Genomic DNA, 11,870 nt, shown 5'->3' with positions numbered 1-11,870 from the left:
CCCCTGGCGGGCGGGCGGTTCCGCACGAGGTAAAACTCCGCCTCCGCCACGCCGCTCCCACCCACACCCCCTCAGGCGGCCTTTAAAATGAGGAAGTCCCTCCCCTTGTTCCACCTGGTGATTGGCCGCGGCGCCCGCGCGGACGGGTGGCGATTGGCTGCGACTCCCGGGTGGGCGGGGCGGCGGGCTAGGGGTGCCGCGGCGGGCGGGGACCAGCGCGTCCCGGCCGTGGCGGCGGCGGGTGCGCGTCGCGGGGCCGGTGCCGCGCCCGCCCGCCCGGGGCCGCGCCATGAAGAGCCTCAAGTCCCGCCTGAAGAAGCACGAAGCGGTCATCGGGGGCAGCGCGGTGGGTGCCGGCAGGGCTGGGCCGGGGGCAGAGGGGAGGGAGAGCCCCCCCAGGGGTCGGAGCCTGCGCTGGCGGGCTGAGGGCCCGGGGGCTCCTGTGAGGGGAGATGGGGCTGGGGGCTGCTGGGCTCTGGTGCTTTGGGAGCTAGGCCCCATGGGGTTACCTGGGGATGGAGCGGTGGGGCTGAGCTCCGCGGGCGGGCGGTGGGCATGCAGCTCCGCGGGGAGGTGCGCTGGGGCGGCGAGCTCCGGGGGGGAGGGTGGGCTCTGCTTGGGGGTGAGGCTGGGAAGCTGAGGGGGGGGAGGGCTGTGGATGTGTGGGGTGCCTGGGGTCTGGGGTGAGAGGAGCGGAAGGGGCCGGGCAGCGGGGCATTGCGTGGGGGCAGAGCAGAGGGAGTCTCGGCTCCCTGGGGAGCCGAGGCTTTGTTGGGGGCAGAGAGCGTGGAAGAGTTGGGGTGACTTGGGGGGTAAGAGAGTCTCTGGGATCTGTGGGGAGTGAGCTCTCTTGGGGAGACGTGGAGGGGCAGCACCCTGGCACTTGGGGGAGTTGGGCTTCAGTGAGCTGGAGATCTGCTGGAGGGGTGGAGGTTCCTTGGGGTTTGAGTGCAAGGGCTTGAAGGGCAGGCAGTGAGCCCCCGCGGTGGTCTGTGTGTGGGGAGGAGGCACAGCGGAGAGAGGATCTTTGAGCGCTGGCGTGGGGAAAAGCGGGATGAGAATATGCACTACATCTGGCACCCACCCAGCCTCTTGTTCAGGCTGCCCTAGATGACCTGCAGCTCGGAAAACAAGCATGCAAATGCATGTTACCTCTGCCTTCAGTTTTGCTTTCTGGCCTCAGCAGAAATTAACACTTTTTTTTTTTTTAATTCTCTGTAAGAGCCTTGGGAGCCAGTGCTGAGCTTTGACTGGCAACCTGCCCTGGGGCTTGCCGAGATCTGCGTGCATGGCATTGTTAGTAGCTTGTTCAACATTAGTAATTTCTGTGGCAACATCGGAGCACTTATCCTAGTGCACAGAAGGAGGATTTGCTTAGAAAGTGGACAAAAAGCTTTCAAAGTGGCTAGTGACTTTACACAGTTGTGATTTCTGATCATCTAGTCTGGGAATACTGGGCCTGGGGTTGTTGCAACCTCTGGAAATGAGGTACCTTTGTGATGGTGGAATCGTCTTGTTCTCTATGGCTTCCAAAATTGAGGCTGGTGTTAACTGGCTTTAAATGGCTTTATTGGTTTTCATTTTTACTTCATTCATCTCTGCAGATGCCTTTTGATGAGAGAGGTCTTTGTAACTGAACAAAGCTATATTTGGAAATTACTTCGTGTGGTAAATCATCTTTAATTGTGACCATTCACTAAATGCTTCCCTGGGAGTCTACTGTGGCAGTTGCACTCCTAAGCTTATTGCTGTCTTCCTGTGCCGATTTGCTAAACTTGCCGCTGGCTACATGGAATAGTGGAAAAGGGCAGGTTAATATGATACACTGACTTTTATCAGTTGTCTTTTAAGGTATTAGCCATCTCTAAAGTACTCCTGCACATTTGTCTTGGATCTGAAGCTATTACTTGAAAATAATAGCTCATTAGAAAGATATGTTGATATTCAGGCTTGTAAACTGCTGACCAAATTCATCTGATGAAATGACAGTTCCGTGTGGAAGTGCATCACTGTGCTGAACATTCCACTGTGCAAAGGAGTGATTCAGAATTCTGTTATGATAATTTGTAATGTGTGGGCTGGCACTGGTTTATGTTATTCATTAGTTGTCCTATACTTCAGAACTGTTATTTCAAAATAAGCCTACAATAATTAAATGTCAACAAACACTTACAGCATTCATGTTTGCTTTTGAATAGATGTGGAGATTTTTCACTTCCATAGGTGAAGGCTCAATAAACCTTCCTTTCAAAGTAGATTTGAGCAGTCTTAATACTTTTAAGAGCTGAAGTTATTCTAAAAGATATGAAGGGAAATTACTTTCAGTGAGATCTTTTAAAAACTGGTGTTTGTACCCATGGTGGACTTATTTTATCTGTTAATTACATATTTTGGTTACATGATCACTCCACCAGCTAATCAAACACCAACTTATAACCTTCTATATGGGGAAAAAAAATTCAGCTGCATGGGTGGGTGTTAATAGTGAAGCTGAAGGGGGGGGATGATTGGGTAAAGCTGTGTCTCTGTTTCTAACTGCTAGGGAAGGAGGGGAAGCGGGTGGGAATCCTGCCAGTGTGAGCTTTATAGATCCTGCTTGAAACAAGTGTAAAAAGAGTTGCCTGTTTGAGAAACTTCATCCCTCTCTCTCCTGTTCCCACCCAGTGCTATTTCCTGGGGGGTGGAGAGAAACTTAATCCCTTCATCATGCTTCTGAAAATTTTCCTCCAGGTCAAGGTAATAGTTGCATGCCCTCTGTCTTCTGATGGTGATCTTTTGGAAATGGCTTTATTACCCGTCTTGTGATGGAGGGAAGCCATGAAAAGCAGCAGAATGAAAAAATGATAGTTGTTACCAATCCCACAATTATCCAAAATGTTTTGTCTGAAAATGGATTTATCTAGTTTTGCCAACTCCAGCTGGCTGATGGTGCTTGGAAAATAATCTAAGCAGCCTGTTCAGTAACTTCAGTGCTCGGAATAGTGAGACACATGCTTATCATTTGCAGCAGTGTGGGCTGGAAACTTTAGCACCAGTTTCTGTGGAGCACAAAGCCTTGAGGGCATGCTCCTCATTTTCAGTCAGAAATGATGCCTCATTCACCAACATTTAGAAGATAGATTTTAATTAATGTAGTCAGTCCTATTGGGGTGACCACAGCAGCATGCACTGCTAGTATTTCTGAGATTCCAAAATACATGCTGATATAATAAGTGTATGTTTGTGTTTAGGAAATGTGTTCTTCCAGTAAAGTTAGGAATTCTGTCTGTAGCTGTATGTACAAGAAGCAAATATGAAGTGCTCACTGGTTGGTCTTTCTTGAGGAGATGTTTGGGGAAAGATTGATTTATTGTTCTACAGTTATTTTTGTTTCAGACCTTTGCTAATTGACTTTCACTGGTAAGATTCTAACTCTTGGCTTGGGAGGGGAAAGATTGCCTACTTATTTCTTTAACATTTGGGAAATAGCTGTGGAGGTGTTCTGTTAGATTTGAGGTGCATTATCTTGTTAATGTGGGGCTTTTCACTTTTCTGTCCTTTATAATGGAGTCTGGAATTTAGGAAAGGGGGCTTCTGGACTGCTTGCCAGGGGATGGCTACTTACTGTGAAACATGGGATTCTTGGTAGTGCTTTGAGCACAGCTGAAGCTGTATCACTGAGCAGTGGCAGGTCTGCATTTCTTTGGAGTTGTTTGCATCCTAAGATATGACATTAAAGGCAAAGATGGTCTGAGGTATGCATGCACTTCAGAAATCAGCAGCACTGCCTGGAGCACCTGCAAGTAATGAGAGTGAGCAGATGTAAAACCATGTAAAAACTTCTGTCAATCCTTTACCCTCTGGGAAAAATGATGTTGGATTTTTTTTAATCAAGAGAAACTGAACATCATATATAATTAGCGGAAACCATTGTGCAAGAAACAAAGGTAAACACCTGAGTACTTGCCCTGGTATGATGATCTGTGATTATTAAATTAATACCTGTACAAGTGCTGTAGTTAGTGACAGCTGAACTTGTTTAAGGTTGTGTTCACACTTTTTTTCATGTGGAGACTGTCCAGTTCTGTTAAATGGATGACTTTTCCTCTATGTAAATAGTGGAACTTTGTGGGTTGACCCAGTACACAATTAAACAACTACTACTGCCCTGTCAGCAGCAGGGAGGGGAGGTACTACCTCTTGTTCTGATCTGATCACTTTTATTAAGGGAATGGAAGAATACTGTTTGTTGTCTGAATGTGCTAATTAATCAACAACACTATCTTTGTATGTACAGCAGAATGACTTTGTTAAAAATGATTTGTCGCACCAGTGTGCTGTAGAATACACATTAACTGAAGAAATGCAGTAAAAAATACATGTTTGGTAACCTAATTTTAACCAAAGATTCAAGATCACTTTTGTGTTGAACTTCTTAAACAAAAGAAAAAAAACTTGTGCTGCTGGTGGCACATGTCTGTTTGTAAACAAACAAGATTTTCATGGCATTTTGTCATGACTCTGCTCTGTACAAAGACAAAACAGTGTTTGTCAGTCAGGCTGATCACAGTGCTATGACCCATCAGCAGAATTTTTCCAGCATGGCTGCTGTTGGCTGGAGCAAAGTTACCATTCCCTCTGCCCTACCTCCCTTGTGTCTGTTGTGGGCAACCTAAGGTGACCTTACAATGCCATCTTCAGGCAGCATGGCCAAGAATCAACAACACCATAATATTCAAATGTCAAATCTTAGGCTGACTGTGGTTATTCTTTAGAGTATGTTTGGGTTCCAGGAAGCTTTATTAAGGCTTGTGCTAATGTGTATGTTCCTTGGAAGAAAACCCCTTGTGATTCATTTGCATTTAGTTAATTAGAGTTGCGTGCTTGTTTGTGTGATGTTTGTGGTTGATGCTGAAGAAACACAAGGTTAGTCAAGACAGGCAATTTTTGTGGTTCAGCAAAAGCTTTGTGGTGCAGCCTGTTCACAGGTGCATTGTAATTTTCAGACTCCTTAAAAAGGAGTATTTATGAATGCTTTATCATTTTGGAATGTAGCAATTAAATATTTAAAAAAATGGAGGTACAGTGAGTGCCTGTGTGCAAGTTAAATATCCGTAGCTGATTTGCAGACTTAATTATGCAGATAAGGCTGTTTGGTTATCTGTTTTAAGTTCATCTGACCTTTTGCTCAGATAAAACTTACGTAGTGCTTTGTCAGTATTTCAGTAGTAATATTTATTAGCAAGCAAATGCTTATAACAGCTGAGAGACTGATATTGTCTCCATATTTTCATTACTTAATGACCGAACAGGATCGAGTTGGGACTGTAACATGGTATTCCTTTCTTCATGCATACGTGCTTCAGGCTGCTTCCCTGGATGATGAATGTAATAGTCATGTCGTGTTTCATCACCCCCTAATATTTTCTGATGCTTTGTTATTAATACATGGAAGTACACAAATCAATTGGTCCTTGCCTGAGAGCTTGTAATTTCAAACTAATGGTTTGCCTTGAGGAAGGCAGCGTGATATGCGGCTTTTAATGGCAAAGGCAGCTGGACTCTGACCTTGCTGCTGCTTTCTCCCCATTTAAAGGGGAAATACTTTCTCCTGGGCACTCTGTAATTGTTGGGCACTTGCAGGGGCAAAGCTGGGCTGCAGCAGGACCTAGGCTTGTAGGGCTCCCCATTATTTTTGTGGTGAAAGCTGTGATGCTCTCATTGCTGTAAAAGGGTGTAATGTTCTTTGACTTGTGTAAGTCTGGCCCCAGTTACCATAAAATATACTTAACAGGCTGTTTTAAAATGCAGCTGCAAAAAATGCTGGTTTGTTTTTGGAGTGCGTAAGTAGTTTTGATCACTTTTATTAGTGTCCAAGTTGATCTGTATCTTAGGGCTGAGAAGTTGAAGATGTTTTATCAATACAGTGTACTTGAGTTGTATGTTGGCAAAGACACATGAGGAAGTTGTGTTTAAAAACAAACTTGAAAATATTTTTCATTGTTTTAAATCTTAGCAGACTTTGCATCCTTCAGGAGTTGCATGCAGAGTTCTTTGACACTTCCACTGTAGCTTGTGCGCTGTTGTAGTTGATGCTAGTGGTTTTTCACCCTACCCCAGCCATGCTGAATAGGGAAACTGGCTATGCTGTTAGGTACATGCATGTTGCTCCTTGCAGATAGAAATGTACTATTTGACACAGATTTAGAGCCCTTATGATGGTTTTGAGAGGACTATTTGACATGTCACAGATGGTTAGAAGTAGATTTGAATACTTTTTTGATACTTAGTAATTTGATCTTGATGGGATGTACTAACTTGTAGTAGGAAGGAAAATGCTGTAAGAATAGGGTAAAATCAGAAATGTTTATGGTGGGGTTTTAGATGGTTACTGTTTGTTTTGCTTTAACCTGTGTATTAGGAGACTTTTACCTATATTAATTAAAGGATGCAGTTACATTTAAACAAGACATGCAACAGCACAACTGTTAATACAAATTCTTGATACAAGCATTTTGAGCAATGCAAAACCAGAGCAGTCCTAGGAAGGCTGTTATTTTTGATCACTGTTTAGACTAAGCATTGCCCACTCTGTAGCATTTGATAATTTTCCATGGATGGAGAAATTGTGGTAAATGAGGTGATAACATAAGGTGCTGGGTGAAACAAGAACCCTGTGTTCAAGCTGTGTCTGTTTTTTCCCTTATGTAGACTAAACAGTACATCTTACTCCGGCAGTTTTAAACTCCAGAACATTTGTATGTGAATGCAGACATATCCTGATAAGCAAGATATGCTTATAAAATGTAAAATGCCATTCGCCCCTCCCCCCCATTTGAGCTAACCCTTGCTCAAACCTGGTATCTGCAATATTTTTCTAGGCAACTGCAGATAAGCCAAAGTCTGTGAGATAGAGTATTGGCTGATGTGCATCTGTACTGTAGTGGGAAGTTAAGCCTGGTGAACATCTTTGAAAAATAGTTTCAGTAGTCTACCTTATCCTTTCATTTTGCCAGTTTGTGCAGTTTTTAAATAAATCAAACTACTTCAAAAGCCATCGTCATTTTGTGCCATATAAAATCACAGGGTGTGTCTGTTCAGACATTAGTTTTTGAGCACAAATGTACTCTGACCTCTGTAGAATGAGCAGGAAAATTAAATGTGTGGGCTGATAGATGTGCTGAGCCTGCCCTTCTCATCTGTGCTCTGCTTACGTGACAAATGTACCTTTCTCAAGTAACTCCCCTTTGTCAGTGAGTGCCTGTCTTTCTCTGCAGGACACCTAAATGGGAAAAATTAATATCTTGTGACAAAGATAGGCATAAAATAATTCTTGGTCCTTCTTTGACAAGAATTTTTCTATCTAATGGCCTTCACAGACTTGAGAAACTGCAGCTTTAGTAGTTTTATAACTGTTTCCATAAAAGTATGGTGTTACTGTTTTTGTCTACATAATTTTTAGGACTATTCATATATTTGTGAGCCCTTGCTGTAAGGGGTGATGGCAGTGTTTTACCAGAGCTCTTTGCTCTCAGTGTGTTTTATGTGCTTATGTCACCTGCTAATGGCATTAGAGGAGGATGTGTCCAGTTTGGGTTTTTTTTGTTAATAGGATTATCTGCCTAGCCCAGCAGTAATGAGGAGCTGTGTTCAGTTTCACAGGTTTATGTCAGCTTCCAGGCTGAAAGGTTTAAGAACTGCTTTGAATTACAGCTGGTGTTTCTGAAGTGAGTTAGGTGACTGCTAAAGATTGTCCATGCTCTATTTAAATAAGCTGTTTATGTAGTCTGTGTTCTGCAGCTATGTAGGCAGAAGTGTTTAGAGACTCTGGATGAGCAATTCTGAGTTCAGGTGGAAGTTTCCTGAGCAATACTATTTCAGCAACAAGTTAACTTGTCACAGTTTTTTTCATTGCAATATTAAGGCTAATATTTCTTGTGTCCCTGGCCCTGTATTGTCTTTTTAAAAACAGTCAGTGCATTCTCAAATGGGAATTGTACCACACTCACTGTGCTCAGACTGATGACCAGAAATATCTTCTTGCTGGCATGAAAAGTCTTGGGAGTTCCCTTCTGGCTGCTAGGACTTCACTCTGGAGAATATTTGGGTTGAGAAAAATCTCAGCGGAAGAGCTGCTGGGATTGGAGGGTATTATGGATTGCTTTCCAAAGGCCTTCAGGGTTGGGATATTAATTTGTCTGTCCTGTTTGGGTCCCCATAACCCCAGTATTATTCTGTCCTCTTGTGTCTTGGGATCACTGATGAAGCACTTTGCTCCAGGTTCCTCAGTAGGGACACTTGGGTGGCAGGGTGTGCAGTAATACTGTGCACAGCTTCATGGACTCTACCTGCTTTTCTTTTGGTTGAGAGGGAGATGATGTCCAGTAGCTTCATGCTCAGACTCCTTAAGTATGGTGCTATGTTTATTGATAAATATATATCCTATAACTATAATAAACTTTAAACATTAACTTTGCTAATTGCTTCTCTGGTTGTCAGCAGTGTACAAATAAATATTTATTTCTTTCAGCCTATCAGAACTACCCTTGCTGATAGCACCCCGTGGCTTTCGTTGCCAGCAGTGGTGTGCCTTTTCCACTGCTCGTGATAACGCTAGAACATCCTGTCTTCCTTTGCTAAGAAAAATGAGAGTAGTTAGTCTTGGTACCAATTATGTCCTGACTGTAAATGTCTCCAGTGGCAGTCATTAATGCTCTTGCAGCTCTCATCTTTAAATACTTAATTGTAATGGCAGGTGAGGAACAGGCTTGTTTTCAAAGGTTGTAGTTCTAGACTCTGCTATAAACTTTGACTCTGAACTGTGCTGTTTACTGTTCTCAGTTAGTGGCTTGACTTCTGATCTGCTAAATACCTGGTAAGATAAGGGTTTTCAGGTTCAGAGAGAATAGAAGTAGGTAATTGTTCATGAAACATGTAGTTAAGTTGTACAGTCCCTTACCGAAGGATGCTAAAAGCTTACCTGGGCTTGAGGAAAAACTGGCTAAGTTAATAGAGCAATTCATTCTGAATTATTAAGCGTGTGGGTAGAATCCCTCTAGCCCAGTAAGTTTAAATCATTGAATGAAAGCTAGGAGAGCTTTTTTAAAAGTATTCTGTGCTTGTTCAGTTTATGTTCTTTTTCCGAGTGTGCTGGTGTGTATGTGTATCTCTGCGCCACTCCTGAAGGTGTTATAATAGCAGATGGATGTGCAGAGTGTCTGCAGATGCCTAATGTATCTGCTCAATATAAAGCCCTTAAACTGAGAGCACACCAGATACAAGCTAATAGGAACAAGTACTGTATTTGATCCTAGTCAGATGGTGGTGATGGGATACTCCTTTGTCTTTGGAGACCTGGAGCTGGGAAGGATTCCTGGCAGGCTGAGCTTAGGTAGAACAGGTGCTCTGTGTTACCAGAAAGTGGGCAATATTGGCTGTAGCTAGGTAGGCACCTGTGGTATCCTTGGTAATTTAGCATGTCCAGGGATCTGCACTGCTGGTGTATCTGATGGTCTTTGTTCTGAGAAACCAAATCTGAATTAGGTTCCAAACTTCGGTTACACTGAAAGAATGCAACACAAGCATGCTTCATTAGTTTCTACCCTTAGAGCTCTCTGAGATTCAGCTTCCCTGGAGAAGAATTTAATTGGTGTGAGTCTGTAGCTGGGCTGTGTTTACCAAAGCTGCTCGGTGCTGATGGAGCCATGAAAGCTGTGTTTCCTGAGAACTGCTGTCTGTGCTTAGTCTGAGCTGGGCAGTTCTGGGGAATGTGGTTTAGCAATCCTAAATCTTGTGGTCAAGAGTGTCTTGGGAGGATCTTCAGTAGAAAGGGGCTGCAGGATGAGTGCAGCTCATGAGTCATGAGGAATGTCTGCAGGCAGATAAAAAAAGGAGACAAGTGAAACCTTTGGGATAAATCAAAAACTATGGAAGGCATCGTCTTGCTACCTACATGGTTTCTCACCAAACTGATTTCAGTTAAGTGGTTTTATTTTTGCTGTTGATGTCACTTTTGAAGTGTATTTTTTTTTCCTCCAAATGCCATTTTTAGCTTGAGGAGACAGACTTGGTTCTGGTCAGAAGATAACTTGAGATGACGTAGTCATTCTGGTAATCACTGTACTCTTTTGGAGTGGCTTTGTCATGTGGACACTAATTGCAGAGAAGTCTTGGAAGGTTCTTCCAAGAAACATGTTAGTGCTGCAAGGCGAAGGGCTGGGTGCTCACAGCAAGTGGTGTGGAATAGTTCAGAAGTTGCTGGGAAAGGGTGAATTTGTGCAAATATGAATGAGTGATTTTAAAAATCTCTGTACTGAGAGGGTCCATTTATTAGGTTATTTGTGATCCCGTGTGTGTGTCCTTTGGGGGGTGTGTGTATGTGTTTTTTCTGGCTATGCACTGTGTTTCTTGTCTGCAGACAAAACAGTGCATTGCTTGTCCTGTTGACCTAGTCCTCTAAATATGGCACTTGGGAGATTTCCATTTAAATTTAAAACTTGTGAAAGGAGACTCTACATCTTCCTACTGTTAATCATTATGCTGTCTATTTAATGTTTTCACAGCCTTTGTGACTCCTCGTTTAACATCTTGGGAGACAGACTGGCAGCAGCAGTAAGCTGAAACCAGGTTCTATTCAGAATGGGTTTCATCACTGTAAAAGGAGATTTTTTTTTTAAAGCAGAGGCATGTGTGTTTTCTAATTTAAAATCGGTTACATTTCTGTCAAAATAGGATCATGCATTCCATCTGCTCTGCAGTCGTAACTGTCTGAAGTCTGATCGTGAGTCTGGTTTCAGCTTTGTGGTGTGGTGGAATGGGAAAAAATTACTCCTGAGAGTATTTCAGTCCTTCTGTTTTATTAGTGGTGATAAGTATGACCTTCATTAATGTCAGTGGACAGTTAATTTGACTAATGTGTTTGTTATTTTAAAGTGAGTGTTTGCATGTCTGCAGAACGTAACAACATTGTAGTAAAGTTTCATGCATGCTTGTCTTGTTAGTTAACATTAAATCTAACATGCCTTAGTCAGGGCATGAGCATGTGGGGAATGTATTAATAGCTATTGCTTTCTATCGCTTGGCTATCAAGTACTGGATTATCAGAAAATAGATCTGGGTTGATGAGACTGTCTACGTATTGTTTACAAGATATTTCAGATCTGGGCAATATTTACTTGTGAGTCTGAGTCACTCTGGCAGTCTGTTGCAACACAGAAACAAAAGCTCTGGGAGGGTTTTCTTGGGGATTGCTGGGGAGGGACAGGCTGAGCAGGCAACTGGATCCACGAAGGGCTTCACTAGCCAGGCAGCCTCTGACTGGGGGTAGCCCATATTTTTTTAAGAGTTATGAAGTCTGAAGATGATCCTGAAGATGGGGAAAATAACTTGGGGATCCAAGCTAAGTGAAGGATGGAGCAAGATGAATTCAGGGTGGTGGAGAGAATATGTTTCTCGAAGCAGCCCGTTTGAACTCTGGCTTGTTGCTTTGTGAGCTGCAGTGGTTTATAACTTGATGCAAGATAAACTGATTGCTTCTGGCAGCAAGAAGCTGCAAGTTCTATGATGACTTGTTGGTTTTCTTGTGCAGCTAAAACCACAGTAGGTATCTTAAATTACTGCCATTGATATGAAATCTACAACTGCAAAAATGCAAAAGCTTGAATTTTGTAAATGTTTTGTAACAGTTTCTTTTTAGTTAATGTGTGTTATATCTGTCTTTAACAATTCTTCCTGTGAGGAATTTTCCTTAGATGTGAAATACTTGAGTGACAATATAGTACATCATAGGAAATGGATACAATTTACTTAAGTGTTACAACCACAGGGTTAAAAAATTTTTTTTTTAAATAATGCTCTTATTAATCAGAAGATTTATGAAATGGGAGCAAGGA

General features: G+C 42.8%; 1 protein-coding gene across 7 annotated transcripts in view; it reads left to right on the top strand.

The window, feature by feature from the left end:
- The first annotated feature begins 200 nt into the window (after positions 1 to 200).
- The window catches only part of UACA (uveal autoantigen with coiled-coil domains and ankyrin repeats), a 99,959-nt gene continuing 88,289 nt past the window's right edge, over positions 201 to 11,870 (top strand). For 5 of the 7 annotated variants that reach the window (XM_069798702.1, XM_069798703.1, XM_069798700.1 and 2 more), the window contains exon 1: positions 201 to 346. In XM_069798702.1, coding sequence (XP_069654803.1) covers positions 290 to 346 — 57 coding nt within the window. In that variant the 5' untranslated portion in view covers positions 201 to 289. Of the gene's footprint in view, positions 347 to 11,234; positions 11,578 to 11,870 lie in introns of those variants that run through there. The other 2 variants (XM_069798701.1, XM_069798706.1) reach the window with 2 other exon arrangements.

Source organism: Haliaeetus albicilla, chromosome 12 (genome assembly GCF_947461875.1).
Source record: "Haliaeetus albicilla chromosome 12, bHalAlb1.1, whole genome shotgun sequence".
NCBI lineage: Eukaryota > Metazoa > Chordata > Aves > Accipitriformes > Accipitridae > Haliaeetus > Haliaeetus albicilla.
This window is presented reverse-complemented; position numbering and strand designations above follow the sequence as displayed.